The 19,556-nt window shown below is 40.9% G+C and overlaps 1 protein-coding gene across 1 annotated transcript in view; it reads right to left on the minus strand.

The window, feature by feature from the left end:
• The window catches only part of FBXW8 (F-box and WD repeat domain containing 8), a 191,173-nt gene that overhangs the window by 104,663 nt on the left and 66,954 nt on the right, over window positions 1-19,556 (minus strand). The window contains exon 4 of the mRNA XM_077292346.1: window positions 7,665-7,753. Within this exon, the coding sequence (XP_077148461.1) occupies window positions 7,665-7,753 (89 nt within the window). The remainder of the gene's footprint in view (window positions 1-7,664; window positions 7,754-19,556) is intronic.

A 19,556-nucleotide genomic window follows, 5' to 3' on the forward strand; every position in this document is an offset into this window, starting at 1 on the left:
CAAGCAAAGCCTAAAGACATGGGGAGAAATTTGCTTTAAAGGAGTTATCAGGGACAGTTAGATTTTTTTGTTCTACTATAGGCCTAAGAACTAACAGGCCCTACATGCCCTGTGCTGGCTCAGAGCGGTCAAGGACTGCTCCTGCTGGAGATTCTGCTGCTCCATGTCAACAAAGCAGCTCTTTCTCTTCCAGGCTGCTCGGTTGACGGACTGGCGACATCATGCTGATTGATAGATGGCTCTCCACAGTTTGACAGGGCAGGACAGGCAGGTAGTTAGCAATTACATGCCTGTTAGCTCATAAGCCCATAGTTTTAAAAAAAGTTCTGGACAACTCCTTTAAATGACACAGTTGTATGTCTATATGGGGTCTGAAAGGGACATGAAACAAAGTAGATGAGTTACAACAATTTGTCATCACTGATTCCATTCCAATCACTTTATGTACACAAAAAAAAATGATCAAAAAATTAAAATATAAAAAATGTGACACGTAGGGAGCACAAAAATACCTCATGTCCCAAAGTGAACTCATACAAAAAGATATCATGTTCTCCAAATAATAGACAGAAAGCCCTGCGGCTTTAAGAAGCTCCTGCGGGAGATGTAACTGTAGAAAGGCCAGTGTATACAACATTGATTGGGAGTGAGGTAACCGCAGCCAACTGTGTCTCAAATGAAAAGGGATTGGAGGTCTGACCCAGAAAACAAGCATCGTAACCGCCTGATGAAACTTTAATGATCAACACAAGATTCTCCTTCTCTCAGCCTCTCCGTACAAGCACATTATTCTTATATCCATGCAATTCACGGATGATAGTCTCAGGAGGAGCAGATTCTGAAACTGTATAAAATCAATACGTAAATCAGCACTTCTGAGGATTCTTTATCCTAATAAACAAAGATTATCGAAGAGAAAATGTAAAATAAAAATACAATTAAATTGGAGACTCTTAAGCTAAATGCAAACTACAGTTTCAACCCTACCTTGTAAGTTCAAAAAAATAGTACAAATGCTGTAAATGGGTAGTAAGGACAAAAAGAAGATCATGTAGATAGAGACAAAGTTATTCAGCTATTTAAATGTCTACAACCTTCAACATAAGAAGGAAAGGTAAAGGTAAAGAAGAACTCTGAAAAGAGCACAGTGGGGCAGACAAAAAGGTGTACAGTCAGGAGTGAAAAAGGAAAATGCAGCGGGGGTACATATCAAAAGCATAAAATCAACTAGACTCAACTATGGAAAAAAAAAAAGGTACCGTACCAAAAAGGATTATCTAGCAATCTGCTTGCCGTGCCCTCACTGATCATGACCCAAATCAATCTGAACTTATCTATATTCACCTAAGACACGAATGTTCAATTGCCAGATTTTGTAATGGCGTATTTCTCTACTATAAATCTAAAGCCCAATGGATTCCAAAAACATTTTAGGTACCTCCTTATGGGCATTATTTACAAGCCAAGTGTATTTACATACAGATGACAGCACAGTGGGCAACAAAATAAAAAAACAAGAATCTCACTATGCACCATGGAGGGAATCCTCAAGTTCCTTCCTTTCAGAACACTAATTTATAAATATAATTTGATTACATCTAATTAAAATTTTAGACTTGACAGCAGTTTGGTAGATCCATTCTTTGTTTGCTATTTTATTGAAAATTAAAATGTTAAAGTGAAAAAAGCTAAGTAAAAATTCTACCAAATTCCTGCTACGATAGAGCCATGCATTTTGGAAGTTCAAATGATTAGTTACACATATTACACATTTATAATAATAATAATTTTTATTTATATAGCGCCAACATATTCCGCAGCGCTTTACAACTTATAGAGGGGACTTGTACAGACAATAGACATTACAGCATAACAGAAATCACAGTTCAAAATAGATACCAGGAGGAATGAGGGCCCTGCTCGCAAGCTTACAAACTATGAGGAAAAGGGGAGACACGAGAGGTGGAATAATTAAACCCCATGAATGCCTGTGGACGCCAGATCAACTGCACACAGATTTTGTAACCCTTTATAACTCACATACTTTTGTATTTAAAGCAACTGTTCATAAGTTCACAAAATATATAATTTAGTACGTACAAGGAATGATTACTGGTTATTTATTTTTCTTAGATCTTACCCATTGACTCCTTTTTTGGCTCAAAGTCATTAGGACAGAGCTGAAATCTGTGACTAGAGCTTAGCTACAGCATCTACAGGAAATCTGAAGTGTTCTGAGACACACCTCCTATCTCATCATTGGCTCAGACAGCGGCTCTGAACCTTCCCCTGCAGTTCAGACTCCTCAGATTAGTAACACAAGTCTGTCACCTGCTCACCAGGAAGTCAGAGCACATTCTTATTATAGTAAGACAAGAATAATTATTAAAAATTACCAAACTGACAATCAGAAAAAATTAGCAGGTAATCGCCAAACCTACATAAAGGAAATGGAGTTGTTATAAGGGGAGTCAGGAAACCATAAACCATACATAGTGATTTTCTAATTATTTATTTTCATTCCATAGATCAGATGAGACTCGGCAGCTCATCAGATGACAGGGTAATGAAATGTGACCACTAGGACCAACAGACAATGTGGCCAAAAACTTTTTAAAATGCAAAAAATTCAACAGAGGCACCAACGCCTCCCGAGGAAGCCATACGCAAAACTTTGAGGCCTGCTTCATCCACGTCCCCCTTCAGGTCAATCAGTTGGACTATAATCAATTAATATTTCTCTAATTTATTTGAACACTTAGGTGTATTTACATCTGGTCTTAGACCACACTTATTGGCTGTTATTAACAATACATATATATATATATATATATATATAACAAGAGAAGGCAGCACTCCAGATACTTTTCAAGGTGAAAAAAAGTGAGGTTTATTCAACCCACATCTCTGTGTGACGTTTCGACTCACACTGAGCCTTTTTCAAGCTTGAAAAAGGCTCAGTGTGAGCCGAAACGTCGCACAGAGATGTGGGCTGAATAAACCTCACTTTTTTTCACTTTGAAAAGTATCTGGAGTGCTGCCTTCTCTTGTTCTACTTGTATACATTTGGGTGGAGGAGTGGACTACTCAACCCAGGAGGCTAGGCACTCACCGGTGAGCATTGTGCTGTTCCAATTTTACCATCTCCTGTGGCTGGCTTTATTTACTTTTACAGTGACCTATTATGATCTAATCATTTGCACAAGCACAAGCACTTGTCATGAATCCCTTTATATGATTGATTTCTTTCATTACAGCCTCCATTGTAGTGTTTTTGCCCTCCCTGGTTTCCATTTTTACCTAGATATATCTACTTATCCCATAGACTGTGACTCCTGTTTGGACGTGGCACTTTAGTGTCGCCTCCCTTCGCCACTGTTACTAATCAGTTTTTATGAATTTATAATAAAGATTATTCATAATTTCAATATGTTCCAGAGTCCATTTTTTCTCTCTTTGGTTTATAAAGAATTCTATAGCATGTCTAAAATTTGAGCAAATGTGTTAAATTAATCTGCACATTTCAAAACCCTAACTTGTACACATGATCTAAGCAGAATCCTAAAAATAAGACACTAAATTAATGTAAACTGCAGCCTAAAACGAAATGCAGATTATAAAGCAAATAATGGTTCAAACATTGCCTAACTAAAACGATGCAGACAACATAAATGTTGCCTAAAAATCAAAGAGAAAGCATCAAATAAATATACTTTACACATATAACTAACCCAAATCTGTATACTTTTCCTAACATTCAAGGAAATCTGTCAGAAGGATGTCACACCCTAAACAATTTACATGTGCATGTATATTTGTCAAGAAGGGTCCAGCAATATCTCTACATAGCCAGTCCATTCCTCCATTACTGAAAAATCAGCTTTTTTATTGATATGCAAACACCTTAATGGTCTGGTAATGATTGTTTTGAGTCACTATAATTATATATAGAGATAACAGGGACTTTAAACACACAGCACAGGAAAGTGGAAGACCTAGTTAGAACTGCTGATGCAATGCTGGGTGCCATACCAGAAATTGTTATTATGCAGGACTGATAACAGCTCTGAGCTGAGAGAAAGGCAGTGAGCAGCTAATTACTGTACAGAAATCAATGGGCTGGAAAGAGTAGGCAGAAATCAATGGGCTGGAAAGAGTAGGCCGATATGTTAGGAGTTAACTTCTCACCTGGAATGTATCTAATACTCGTTCTGGGCAATAATCTGGACAGACACTAGAGGCTGAGCTCCACTGTAACAAGCTGTACACTATGAAAAAGAAAAGCTTTCACTGCAGAAAGACAGCAGATAGAAAAAGCAAGTTAATTCCAAAGTTGCCTATTTTCACGTTGTCTAACTAAAGTAATTTAATATCAGAACACCCCTTTCAGACTTGTTTCACACACAAAAAAGTAGAGACTTTGTCAACCTTCAGGTGCAAGCTGAAGGTTTTACAATGGCCCTCACAGTTCACTGATCTGAACATCATTGAAAATCTGTGGTTAGATCTCAAAGTAGCAGTGCATGCAAGACGACCCAGAAATCTCACAGAACTGGAAGAATTGTCCAAGGAAGAATGGATGAAAATCCCTCAAACAAGAATTGAAAGACTCTTGGCTGGGTACAAAAAGCATTTACAAGCTGTGATACTTTCAAAATGGCGGTGCTACTAGGTACTAAGCATGCAGGGTGCCCAAACCTTTTCATCAGTCCATTTTTCCTTTTTTCTAATTATTGAAATGTAAAATATTTAAAAATATATATTATTTTGGTGTAAAATACAAAGGAAATGTGTCATCAAATGTGTAACTTTATGTCTTTTAGAGATCATTTCATCTTCAACTTTTTTAACAGTTCACAATAACAGTAATTTTGACCAGGGGTGCCCAAATTTTTACATGCCATTGTAAATATGACCATCGTGAAGAACCCTTATGGCAGAACTGCTCCTAATATGATGCTGATTCATTCATTTTGGGCATCCAGTGCCATCAGCAGATGTGTTTGATCAATCTGGGAGCAGAATTTAAAAACACAAAATAACCCAGTTACTATGATTTCTGATCCAGCTAGCTCACAGCGTAGGCACCGTACCACATTTCTATCTATGCAGGAAATGAGATTCTTTGTACCATGTCCAGTTTCAAACAACCCATCAAAGACTCCCAGCTCTGTAGACAACCCATCAGAGACTCGCAGCTCCGATATTACACATAGTGCCTTCCAGTAGGGAAGCCCCCAGCAATGCAGGTCAATTTGAGTCTTCTTGAGGATTTTGTGCTCCTCTTTCCATATGGTGTGAGGAGAGGTGCTATATACTAGAGCGGTCCTGTCTGTGTGAAGAGATGAGATCTTCAGTCGGATGTGAATCCTTGAAATATGAGTACTTCCCTGCACAGATCACACAGGTGTAAAGTTCTCTAAATTATATTTTGGACTTCTTGGGATTGTGATGATTCCGGATATTGAACAGCATCACAGTAAGGAGATTAATGGTTAAAAAACTACTTGTATGGTGGGCAGTGGGCACAGGTCCCAACCCCTCAATACCTCCCGCCTTGCAAGAGACCCAAAACAATGTTAGTTTTCCTCAAACTGGTGCCAGATTGTGACTGCAGCCTATATATCCATACAATCACATACTGTCGGCTCCTGTAGGCTGCACAGTGCTATATACCAGAGGAAAACCCACTCCTATCATTTGTGATAACAACTGAAAATGTTGCAGTAGAAAATAACGAAAAAGCATCATGAAAAAGGCTTTATTTTAGAAGTTATAGAGAATAAATGTGAACACTCCCTTATTGTTCACATCTGAGCTAGACGCTCCGCCACAGATTTCATCATTTATACTAGAAGAAATAGTACAGTAAAATGACAGACATGATGGAAACTTGATAATCCTTTTTATATAAAAAAAAAAATGGGGTCCATCAGTTCTATCATTGACAATTCCATTAAATTCTGTGTTTTTCTTTTCTATGGCAGAACAGAAATATGGGACTCCTGACACAAATGTTAAAAGGAGCCTAAATTGTGACTGGGAATTCCAGATAGATCTGATCTTTTCGCCTATAGTATTCCTCAAAATTCCCTTTTAAAGGGAATCTCAAAAATCCCCAGAGGTGGGCAGGTCAGCAGACGGGAGTGCACAGCCAGGCTACGAGTCCTATGCTTACTAATAAATCCGTACTCCGGTCTGCGCGTGTGCTCAGCACCAGGAGCCTTATGCTCGTCTGCTGACCTGAGCAGCTCTCAAGGGATGACTGATTTTTGACTGATCAGTGGAGGTCTTAGGACCCTCCACTAATCTACTTCTATTTATAATCTCATTAAATATGAAAAGATTGCTCGTGCTTTGCACCATGCAATTAAAGGGAACCTATCACCCCCGTTTTTTAAAAATTAGATAAAAATAGTGTGAAATAGGGGCAGAGCTGGGCTTTACATTACTGCCTTTTTGGTGCCTTTACACCCCCGTTAGGCTGCCGAAATACCTTTGTGAAGTGGCCGTTTTGTCCTGTCACTCAAGTTGGTCAGGTCGGATGGGCGTGGTCACAGCGCTGTTTCTCCCCCAGATCAGGCTCATCATTACGTTGGTGGTGTAGTGGTGTGCGCATGTCCAAAGAGAAGATCCACTGCCCAGGAGATTCAAAACAGCGCGGTCTTCGCTATTCGCCGTTTACCGGTGGGCGCGGCCATCTTTCCTGTGGCCGCGCGTGCGCAGATGGAGCGCTCTGCTGCCCGGGGCTTCAGGAAAATGGCCGCCGCGATCTCCATCTGCGCACGCGCGGAATCCCGCGGCCATTTTCCTGAAGCCCCGGGCAGCAGAGTGCTCCATCTGCGCACGCGCGGCCACAGGAAAGATGGCCGCGCCCACCGGTAAACGGCGAATAGCGAAGACCGCGCTGTTTTGAATCTCCTGGGCAGTGGATCTTCTCTTTGGACATGCGCACACCACTACGCCACTAACGTAATGATGAGCCTGATCTGGGGGAGAAACAGCGCTGTGACCACGCCCATCCGACCTGACCAACTTGAGTGACAGCAGAAAACGGCCACTTCACAAAGGTATTTCGGCAGCCTAACGGGGGTGTAAAGGCACCAAAAAGGCAGTAATGTAAAGCCCAGCTCTGCCCCTATTTCACACTATTTTTATCTAATCTTTAAAACACGGGGTGATAGGTTCCCTTTAAGATCGCTTTTCTTCAGCGCTGTCCTCATCTCTACTATCCTGCATCATATTAGCAAGCCATGTCTGAAGAAGGACTGTACCTTGGGATCGAAACGGTACACTATTATTCTGTGTTAGTTTGCCAAAATAAAAACTTAATCTGTCTACAGTTTGGAGTGACAAATATCGTTGTATTTCTGATCTGATCTGACGGAGTGGAACCCTTCTTGAGCACCAGACTGTCTCTAGAACAGTGCCGTAATGTCAATAAAAGATAATATTTGGGTTTGTTTTTTTGCAGCCAGCTAAATGAATACGAGTCAGACACGATGACAACCAAGTAATCCATCATCAGTCTAGAATCACTGGGACAATATGAACAACAAAAGTATTTTAGATACCCTAATATTACACAGAACAAATTAGGTAATGAATTTCTAATAAATTTGCTTCCAATATAGGAATACTTTTCATTCCCTCTTTGATCTTACCCTGCAAGGACAACACCATCATAGGCGTGAACATCACACAGGACCTTCCCGAGTTCATACTGCAGTTGGCTCACAGCTCCAGTACGGTTCTGAAATGGAGAAACAAAACTATTTACCCAACAGATCACCAAAACTATGCTTTGTGATATATCTAGATAATCATTTTATTGGTTTACCCAATACTGGGACACTTATTTACAATTAGAAGGGGTTTTTACACTCATGGTCTTTCCAAAGGATAGGCCATTGATGCTTTTATTTGCCCAAAGGTTGGTTATTGCTTTTATACATTCATTGTGCTTTTCAGTGTGGGTCTAAGAAGTAGGACCCAAACTGATTAAACATTACCGGTCATCTCTTTATTGTTCACACAAGAACATTGGCTTGTACAATGGCCAGAAAAAAAAAGGCCCATCAATGTTCCTGCTGTAAGACTCAGTCTTTACCTCCCTCCTCCTTGTTAAGCTACTGCCCGTTCCCTTGTTGCTCGTGTTCCATTTGCCGATGGTAACGCAGCATGAGCAACGTTCCTATTATGGGATCTGGATTACAGGAGTTCTACTTCTCCCAAGCAAAGCTTCATTCAACCATTAGAAAGAGAAGAAAAGTTTACAGTTCAATAAAAAGCACAGTCTCAGTTTCCAAATAAAGAGAATCTACTATATAATCGTCTAATTCTGTCTGTTTGTCTGTAACGGAAATCCCACGTCGCTGATTAATTGGAACATGATTTGAACCACGCTTTGCTGATCGGTCGCGCCCGGCCAGCCGCGAACAATGAGCGATATTGGCGCGGGATTTATACTACATACAGTTGTGGCCAAAAGTATTGACACCCCTGCAATTCTGTCAGATAATACTCAGTTTCTTCCTGAAAATGATTGCAAACACAAATTCTTTGGTATTATCTTCTTCATTTAATTTGTCTTAAATGAAAAAACACAAAAAGAATTGTCCTCAAGCCAAATTGGATATAATTCCACACCAAACATAAAAAAGGGGGTGGACTGTTCGAAAAATCATGTGATGCTTCTCTAATTTGTGTAATTAACAGCACCTGTAACTTACCTGTGGCACCTAACAGGTGTTGGCAATAACTAAATCACACTTGCAGTCAGTTGACATGGATTAAAGTTGACTCAACCTCTGTCCTGTGTCCTTGTGTGTACCACATTGAGCATGGAGAAAAGAAAGAAGACCAAAGAACTGTCTGAGGACTTGAGAAACCAAATTGTGAGGAAGCATGAGCAATCTCAAGGCTACAAGTCCACCTCCAAAGACCTGAATGTTCCTGTGTCTACCGTGCGCAGTGTCATCAAGAAGTTTAAAGCCCATGGCACTGTGGCTAACCTCCCTAGATGTAGACGGAAAAGAAAAATTGACAAGAGATTTCAACGCAAGATGTGCGGATGTTGGATAAAGAACCTCGACTAACATCCAAACAATTTCAAGCTGCCCTGCAGTCCGAGGGTACAACAGTGTCAACCCGTACTATCCGTCGGCGTCTGAATGAAAAGGGACTGTATGGTAGGAGACTCAGGAAGACCCCACTTCTTACCCCGAGACATAAAAAAGCTAGGCTGGAGTTTGCCAAAACTTACCTGAAAAAGCCTAAAAAGTTTTGGAAGAATGTTATCTGGTCAGATGAGACAAAAGTAGAGCTTTTTGGGCAAAGGCATCAACATAGAGTTTACAGGAAAAAAAAGAGGCATTCAAAGAAAAGAACACGGTCCCTACAGTCAAACATCGCGGAGGTTCTCTGATATTTTGGGGTTGCTTTGCTGCCTCTGGCACTGGACTGCTTGACCGTGTGCATGGCATTATGAAGTCTGAAGACTACCAACAAATTTTGCAGCATAATGTAGGGCCCAGTGTGAGAAAGCTGGGTCTCCCTCAGAGGTCATGGGTCTTCCAGCAGGACAATGACCAAAACACACTTCAAAAAGCACTAGAAAATGGTTTGACAGAAAGCACTGGAGACTTCTAAGGTGGCCAGCAATGAGTCCAGATCTGAATCCCATAGAACACCTGTGGAGAGATCTAAAAATGGCAGTTTGGAGAAGGCACCCTTCAAATATCAGGGACCTGGAGCAGTTTGCCAAAGAAGAATGGTCTAAAATTCCAGCAGAGCATTGTAAGAAACTCATTGATGGTTACCGTAAGCGGTTGGTTACAGTTATTTTGGCTAAAGGTTGTGCAACCAAGTATTAAGCTGAGGGTGCCAATACTTTTGTCTGGCCCATTTTTGGAGTTTTGTGTGAAATGATCAATGTTTTGCTTTTTGCTTCATTCTCTTTTGTGTTTTTTCATTTAAGACAAATTAAATGAAGATAATAATAAAGAATTTGTGTTTGCAATCATTTTCAGGAAGAAACTGAGTATTATCTGACAGAATTGCAGGGGTGTCAATACTTTTGGCCACAACTGTACATATTCTAGAATACCCGATGCGTTAGAATTGGTCCACCATCTAGTAATTAGATATTTACATTATGGCTTTTATGATGGTCCCTTGACAACACTAGGGTTAAAAACAATCACGCTAACCTTTCCAGGGGCTGAGAAAAGAAAGTTCAACTTCCAGCAAAAAGTGTACAAACATATTTAAAAAAAAGCTAAAAAAGGAAATAAAAGAAAAAAAAGTTAATAAATAAATATCTTGGGGATGATGGGCCTAACTGAGCATACTAAAGAACTTGGTCTATTCACACTCTTATTTCCTGTACATCATATTATTAACTGTCAGAATAGCATAGCGGTCTGTGTATTTGATCCAGGAAAAATAAATTAAAAGCTCATCAATCAATAGATAACATTTCATAATAGATCATGAGGGACCACAATAAAATACATCACAGATCTGGTAAAAATGGAAGCCATGCTGCCAGTGTGAACAGGACTTTAGATTGCTTTAATTAGTGTGTGATATCTAAAGCCATGCCAAAATGTTCAGAATTTGCCATTGTTGTGCAGTCAATGCAAATTAATGTACTATTTTATACACCATTCAGATACAGCAAAAAAAATATCTATGCAGAATGATGAACGCGCTGCGGGTGTAAATCCATAGAGTGTTCATTGATTGTGGAGATTCTGAAAGGAAGAGAAATGGATTAGCAATACTGCATATCAATGACGCTTGCTAAGGACCAGTAATACTGGCGCAGACACAGAACAAATCAGGATTTTTAGTCTGTTATTTTTTTCGATAAATGCTATGAAAATTAAAAAAAATAAAAGTCAAATTTGGCATAGGCAACTAACTAGCACGACATGTTGTAATGAAGTGAATGACAGCAAAGTGCATGAAGCGTAAATGTTCTGCTTCATTCAGGTGGAATGAATAATCTCATCATGTGGATGTAATGTAATATCGAATATAAAATGTGCTGCTTAAAACTCTCCATAAGACCATCTGAATCGAGTAAGGTGGGACTCTCGTGGCGACATTCCAGCATGTGCAGCGCAGCTGATGTAAAGTCTTCACTTTTTTGCGCCCACATCCACATTACAAGAGCTGGACTATGGGATACGGGGAACAAAAGGAATCAGCAGCTCTATTTGTAAGGCTGTGTGCCCACGTTGCGTTTTTTCCGCTGCGGAAACGCTTAAAAAAACGCTTAAACGCACCCCATTACTTTTAATGGAATTCTGCAATTGTTGTGCCCATGTTGTGTTTTTTTTCCACAGCAGAAACACATCACGGAAAAAAACGCAGCATGTTCATTAATTTTGCGGCATCGCCGCTATAGAATTGTATTGGGACACATGAAAAAAAAAAAAGCATGAAAAACGTGACAAATACATGACAAAAACGCAAAAAAAAAAAGTGGAAAAAGCGCTAGAAAAACGCAAGCGGATTTCCTGGCAATGGAGTCCGGTTTTGATGAGGAAAATTCCGTTTCGATTCTGCAACATGGGCACATAGCCTAATACAGGTGTTGTGTTCTGAACCCAATCCAAAAACTAGGGGGAATACAAAAATGTTACGCATCAGCAATATCCTTATAGCAGGTATAGTAAAATAGTTCCCGGTCGCTGTCTTCTACAGTTTCCAGCGCCACTCTTATCCCTCTGGACCATTTTGTGGACACCGCTTTGACTGGCCGAGAATCACTGCCAACTGTTACTTTCTCCGTTAGGGCTCGTTCACACCACCGTACACATCGGATGACTGCCATCTGATTTTTTATTGGATAGTGCTTGGACTAATGTTATTAAATGAGGCAGTGCTGAATCCGCCAGTAATAAAGAATTGCGGCATGCTGCAATTTCACTTTGAAATCAGATGCCACTCCCTCAATTCAAGTTTACGGGAGCGAGGAAGACATCGGACTGTGCTCAGGTGACATCTAAGTGCAAATTCTGCGGACTCACAGAATGGAGAAGACTGAGAAATTTTTGTTCTCCATCTTCTTCTCACCTGTGCTACAATTCTCTCATTGCGAGAGGGTCGGATCACACTATGCTAATACTGGAATCAAACTCTAAGAGAGTGTGATCAGTGTCATTTGCATAATTGGACCCATTCACTCAGATGAGAGAATCTACAGCCTTAACCCTTTCACTGCGCAGAGAAGGGCGGATAAGGTTAAAATAACCGCACGAGTGGACAGGGCATGTGCGGGATTACAGCGCCGCAACTGCACATCACAGGTCAGTGTGACGAGGGTCATGGGAGGGTGGTGCCATGATAAGGAAGAGAGGAGGCAGGTATTTCTTCGAGGCAACGCATGCCCCAGAGCCTGGAAGAAATCATTAACATATATTAAAACTGATTTTCTCACCATCTAAGAAAATATAAAGCTGCACTCTGGATTGTTTAGAATGGAACATGGCTGGCGTTCACAGGAGGATCGCAACGTCAGACACGGGGGTCTTCAGGAGACCCTTGGCAGTCATGACAACCAATCAGCGCCTGTCAGAGATTGGCAGCAGGATTAAACAGGTTAACAGCCACGGGCGATGCTCACGTCACTGGAGTAAACCGACTAGTCACACAAGCGGTCACTTGATCCAGAAGAGGACTGGACTGGCGATAGAAAGGCAGAAGTCTGTGCTCAGCAAGGATCATACTACACACAGGGAACATACATTACTGATACCTAACCAGTGGGGAAGTGGAAAAAAACCTCCAGAGTGGTACATTAATAGTATACCTGCTCTTTCTAAATCCGATTTGTATTGCGGTATAAAATTTCAGCCGAAAGGAAAGTAGAAGTTGACAGTGAATGAAATGGACAGATACATGGAACCATATCAGCAATTCACAGATATCCAGTGTATGCTGCCATTTCTTCAAATTACCAGATGCTAGAAATGCAACTATGAAACCGGTTACCATAGCTGGTACACGCCATTTAATTGAAATAATTGATTTGAAAATTCAACTTTTCATAATCTCTTTAAAGCCCCTCAGGAACTCGAGGCAGAATTCACACAATATAAGCATGCTTGCTATCCAACCTGCTGTTTAAACATATGTGAACAAAACAGTAATAAGGGATCTCTAGTTCTGATCTTCCACAAAATAATTACCGACATCAAAGCTGAATCAGACTGAAAAATATTCCTCTGAGCGATCGTCTGAAAAGTCAGGAAAAAAAAAGAAACCTTCATAAAATTTTAATGAAATATTAATAAAGTCTCGCTAATACATCACTTGTCCCTAGGGAGTGGCTAGAAACTGGCAACACTTGATGTGGGATATGCTTAATGCTTCATTGGGAACAAAATCACATTATGCAGAACATGTGTTAGATTCTGCCAATTTCAGGAGGTCCCTGCGGGTGGGAAATATGCCGGAGAAAGTGTGGTTGTTTGCTTATTAGAAAACTTTCAACACAAAGTGCTGTGGACAGGGATAAAGAAGAGTATTGACTACTTCCAAACTTCTGTGAGGCTCTCTCGTTATGTAACACTGGCTGACTACCATGTATCCAGCCTTATGTTAACAGTTTGCACATTTCATTCAATCACATATTCCCTGCTTTGACAGTGGCAAGGGCATAACAATCTATAGATAAGCAAAACGTTGCCAGTGGAACAGGAATGTTTATCTTGTGTGACGAGTCTGCCTCCTCGGGTTGCAAATGAACAAATTCGCTGGTTGCAAGCACAGATTACAATATTGTAGCAATATCTTCCCTTGTGCAGGTTGTGAATATACAGTAAACTAGGGAAGGTGCATTGTCTTTCATTTGAGGTGGCCTTGTCACGTGACCCTCCATCAGTAGCCACTTCTTATGTTGTGCCGCTGGGACAAAAAGCTTGGCTAATATGGAAGCGAAACCTTCAAAAAAACTAAGAAAATAGTGTAAAAACTTCTAAAAAGTAGGAATTAGTCCTACTTGTAATTGTATTTCCAGGAGTCCATCATGACAGCACACCAGGAGGTAGTCTTGCTCATCCTCTAGGGACAGGAAACACAAGAGATGTTAAAAGCCCCCCCCCACCCATCCCCTCACCCTCAGTGTCTTTACCAATCACACCAGGATGGATGTAACTCAATTTTATTGAATTCTCTTATACAAATGTTAACTTCACATAAGTACAGGGAATTCAAGGGAGGCAATGTAAGGGTGCGGTCATAATGAACTCCTGGATATACAATTACCGGTAGGACCAATTCCCACTTTCCAGGACGTCCCTCCCAACAGCACACCAGGAGAAATACCAAATTAATGTATTTTAGGGAGGGACTATTGCCGATGGACTTTCCTTCCATAGGCCATCTGTTGCCCAGATAACACATCCAACTTCTAATGTCTACAAAAGGTATTCCGGCTAGACCAGGTTGCGGCTCTACAAATCTGGTCCCCGATTGCCCTCTAACATCTTTGGGTGGTCCCTTCTCAGGTCTAAGCTAGGGAATTTGTAGATGTGATCCATCTGGCCAATGATGCCTTGGAAGTCTTCTTGCCTTTATATTTGCCCGCAATTGGAACAAGAGGTTTGAATTCTGCCTCCAACCTTTCGTAGGCTCCACATACTGTAGAAACGTCTGTCTTACAACCAATTAATTAAATATTCATTCCTTCCATTTTTTTGGATATTGGCAAAAGGAGGGTAGGATAATCTCCTGATTCAAGTTGGCACTGGACACCACTTTTGGAAGAAACGTTGGGTCTAGTATAAGTATGGTACAATCTTAAAGTATGTGTAGATAAGGATCTCGAAATACTTTTAACGCCGAAGTGATGGCCACCAAGAAACCTTTCTTCAGAATATTAATGTCCTCTTGAGGTTCATAAGGAGACTTACATACAGCATTCAGTACTAGGTTTAATCCCACAGGGATACTGATTTCCTAATTATGGGTTTCAATCTGCGAATTGCTTTAGAAAATCTAGTGACCCAGGGATGTTTTGCCAACAGATTGTCAAAAAAGATGCTCCGTGATGAAATCAGGACGCTAAGCTTACTTGGCCCTCAGACCTTTCTAGAACCCTAGTTGTAAGAAATTCAGGATCCTAGGAATGTCCAGGCAGGAGATGTCAATGATGGTTTCCCCGTATTGTAAGAATTTTTTCCCCGATTTTGTAGAAATAGCTGAAGTCACCGGTTTCCTGCTCGCCTGCATCATCACAGCCACCCAATCCACCAGACCCTGAGACATTAGGATCTGCCTCTCAGGAAACAAGCTGTTAGATGTAGCTCTATATTGTGATATAGGAGGGGATCTTGAGAGAGAGAGAGATGTCATCTCTCACTGGATTGATTGGAAAGTGGATCTTCTGAAGCCATCTGACTTAAAAGAAGGAACCAGATCCTTTTCGGCCAGAAGGGGGCGATCAGTATTACGATAGCTCAATCTTCCTGAACCTTTCTCAAGACTCTTGGGAGCAACAGAAAAGGCAGGAAGGCATATAACCAATCCTTTTCCCAATTCTGAGACAAGGCAAGCACCCCATCCAGATTTTCTTCCAGGTTAAGGGAAAAGAACCTTGTCACCCGTGAGTTTTTCCGTGATGCAAACAGGTCTACTTGAGGGACACCCCAACTTTGGGTTGAAACACAGCTGTGTTTAGTTCCTATTCTGAGGACCATACCGTTTCTCTTCTGAGAAAGTCTGCTACTCTGTTCTGTGAGCCTTTCAGATGAACCGCCTGTTTGGAAAGGACAGTTCCCTCTGCCCAAAGGAAAATTTGTAGAGCTAGAGCTTGCAGAAGATGACACTTCGGGCCCCACTGATGACGAATAAAGGAGACCGTTGTGACATTGTCTGATAAGATTTTTACATGTTGGCCCCTGAGATTGTCTAGGCAACTCTAGAGCATCTACCACACAGCCCGCAGTTCTCTGTAGTTTGAGGGCCTGGCACTGACTTCTGGAGACCATGTTCCCTGCAGGTACTGACCTACCTCGGAACCCCAACCTTGCTGATTTGCGTTGGTTCTGACCCGGTCGTAAGGGGAAAGGATCCAATGCACACCTCTCTGGATATGTTTTAGAGAGGTCCACCATGTCAACGACTTCTTTACTTCTGCAGATATGACTATTTTCTTGTCCAGCCCTATTAGTCGCCTGTCCCAGGTGGGCAATATCGCTCTTTGAAGCATCCTTGAGTGGGCTTGACCCCACCTTACACTTGGAAAACAGGATATCATTAATTCCAAAACGCTCAATGCAAGTCTGAATGACACCTGTTTTTTTCCCCTGGATGGACTGAACCTTGTTCTTGACTTCTTCCTGTTTTACAGGGGGCAGAAAGGAGATCCTGAGGTAAGAATCCAGGAGAACCACCATAAAAACCCTTTGTGCCCCTGGCTCTAAATTGGACTTCTCCCAATTGACAAACCAACCCATCTTTCTCAAAGTGAAGATAGTTCTTTAGAGATGATGGTCGAGTTGTTGCGCCGAGTCTGACACTAAAAGGAGATCATTCAAGTACGGGAAATGATAATCCCTTCCTGTTTCTCAGGTGTCTAAGGTAACTTAGCATTACAAGTAGCACATCTTCTGTTTTATATTTTTTTTCCTGGTGGAAGACCCAGACCCTATAGGGGCTCCTCTGTCCTAAAATTAAATAAGACAGGAGAGAATAGGGCTAAAGACTTCTTGAATTCATTTAAAGATTGTCATTGGCCCCAATATTTCTTTAAAACTTACAATGCTCATTGTGAAGAAACCGGATTATATCTTAATTACCCAGATGACTATTTTTAGCACACTAAGAAGAATATGCTGTTATCTATACTTTTGCTTGCGTAAGCCTGTAACAGTGACTTGTAAGCTGATATTTCATATAACATAGTGTGTGCTTTGCTTTGATGACTAATGAGGTTTGCTGATATGCGAATTATGCATTGCATTCTGGAGTCAGTTTGTTGACTTCGAAAGCAGACAGGGAAAAACTATGCAAACAGATTAAATAATCAAGTAATACTACTTGATCTCATCACCATTGCTCTCTTTATATTGGCCGAGGTCCACTAGGTTGTTTTCTGTAGAATGATAGATTCGTGTCCCTCGTGATGGAGCCATAATGAATTGGCAGCAGTCCTGTAGGATCCCCAGGATGTTTGGATGTCTTGTCAGGATCTCTGGCTGTCTCATCTCTCTCTGTCTGTCTCAGAGTATACAGAGGCATATCACGTATTTTTATGTTTAAACAAGTGTTCTTCATTCCTCACAGATAAGGGGAAGAATGATGACGACCAAGTCACCTTGTTTGATTACGTAATCTATTTGCATAGATTTTCCCCGTTTTAAAAATCAACAAACTATATGGGCTAGACAATGTATAATTATCATATCAGTAAACTACACTAGTCATCAAGGATAAGAGCACACTATGTTATATCAAACATCAGCTTACAAGTCAATATTCCAGGCTTACACAAACAAAAGTCTGCTTTCTTCACCATCCAGAAATCAACACTTAAATTTAAAAGCCAACATAAAGATAACAGACCATTCTTCCTGGCTTGCTAAAAAATAGTCGGGATGGTAGAGCGGTGGTCCGCCCCCTCCCGGCCAGAAATTACAAGTGGCTCGTAGCCACAGGTTTCACTTAAAAACCCTACAACAAAGGGTTGGGTGTGTCAGTGTTTGTTTGCAAGTGGCAGAGAAGGTGGCTCTGCAACATCCAGCTTGTGTGAGGTAAAAGAGTTAAAGGGACTCTCACCTGAATTTGGAGGGAACAATTTTCTGCCATAGGGGTGGGGTTTTCGGATGTTTGATTCACCCTTTCCTTATCCGCTGGCTGCATGCTGGCTGCAATATTGGATTGCAGTTTATTCTCTGTCCTCCGTAGTACATGCCTGCACAAGGTAATCTTGCCTTACGCAGGCGTGTACTATGGAGGACAGAGAATGAACTTCAATCCAATATTGCAGCCAGCATGCAGCCAGCGGGTAAGGAAAGGGTGAATCAAACACCCGAAAACCCCGCCCCTATGGCTGAAAATTGTTCCCTCCAAATTCAGGTGACAGAGTCCCTTTAAGAACAGCAAACGCCTGGCACCCCACAGCGTGATACGGTGATGCAGTATCCCTTGGCAACCGGTCTTGTATACGGACTGTTGTGACACCTCGACTGCGATCCGGAGAATACCGTGTGCTGTTCATGCTGTGAGTTGTTTGTACATTAAACACGTTTGCTGTGAACTAACTAGTGGTCCCTGCCTATCTATCACACCGCACCAACCCCGCTGCACTACAATCTCCAAATAATGTGATTCAGACAAAACCCGGGAAGGACCCATTCACTATGAGGCAGCAGAGTTACTCTGAACTCTGTCTGGCCTCTGTTTAGCGGTGTCCTTTTCAGAAGTGCAAAAAAACTGTGGTGGGACATACTTTTATGCACAATTAAAAAACAGGCCCTGACAGATCATAGGCCAGACACAGCCCGAAGTGTCTCCATCTGTCTCATTATAGGGAATCTTCTATCAGTGTAAGAACTCAGCGTACATCACAGGATAAATGTGAGATGAGCCTTACTGCAATTTTGAGAGGCAGAATAGACTAATCAACAGCAGGTGAAAAATTGGTTTTGATTTATTTTTTATGCCATTCTCCATGAGGTATACGTGATAAGCCGGCTTTTTTCTTCAGGTCAGCGCGATTACAGAGATACCAGATCTATATAGTTGTTCTATATCTATTATCCACTAAAGAACACCTTTTTTTTTTTTTAACAAAGAAAAGTTTTTGCATCGCCGTATTTTGAGAGATTTAGTTTTTCTATATTTCTGAACACAGGCTTGTGTGCTGTCTTGTTTGCTGGATGAGTTGAAGTATTTATTCGTACCATTTTCAGTTACATAACATTGTTTTCTGATTTTTGGGAGGCAGAATAATCAAAAAACCGCAAATCAGTAATTGTTTTTTTTTGTTTTTTATGCTATTCACCATATGGTAAAAGTGATAAGATGGCTTCATTTTTGGGGTCACTACGACTACAGTGATAGCACATTTATATAGTTTTTTATGTTTTGCAGCTTTTACACCATAAAAAATTTTGTAGAAAAAAATAATTGCTTTTGCATTGCTGTATTCGGAGAACAATAGCTTTTTATTTTGCCACTGATAGATCTTTATGGCAGTTGGTTTTATTGCAGGACAAGACTAAGTTTTCAGTTATAAACATTTTTATTTACATTCGTCTTTATTGTGTTTTTTTTGGTTGGTATGATGAAAAATCACTGGTTATTGTGGTGTTATTTAGGTTACGGTGTTCACTGAAAGAGTTAAATAGTGTATCAGTTTAAGGGTATGTTCCCACGGTCAGTCAACGTGGCGGGTTGGACGTTGCGAACATCCGTAGCGTCCAGATGTTACAGCATAGTGGATGTGATTTTAAGAAATTCAAAGTCCACTATGCGTGCTGACACACCCGCGGAGGTTGAGAGAGCTTCCCGCTGTAAGACAGATCTTTTTCGGGAGA

The sequence above is a fragment of the Ranitomeya variabilis genome, chromosome 1, assembly GCF_051348905.1.
Source record: "Ranitomeya variabilis isolate aRanVar5 chromosome 1, aRanVar5.hap1, whole genome shotgun sequence".
Lineage (NCBI taxonomy): Eukaryota > Metazoa > Chordata > Amphibia > Anura > Dendrobatidae > Ranitomeya > Ranitomeya variabilis.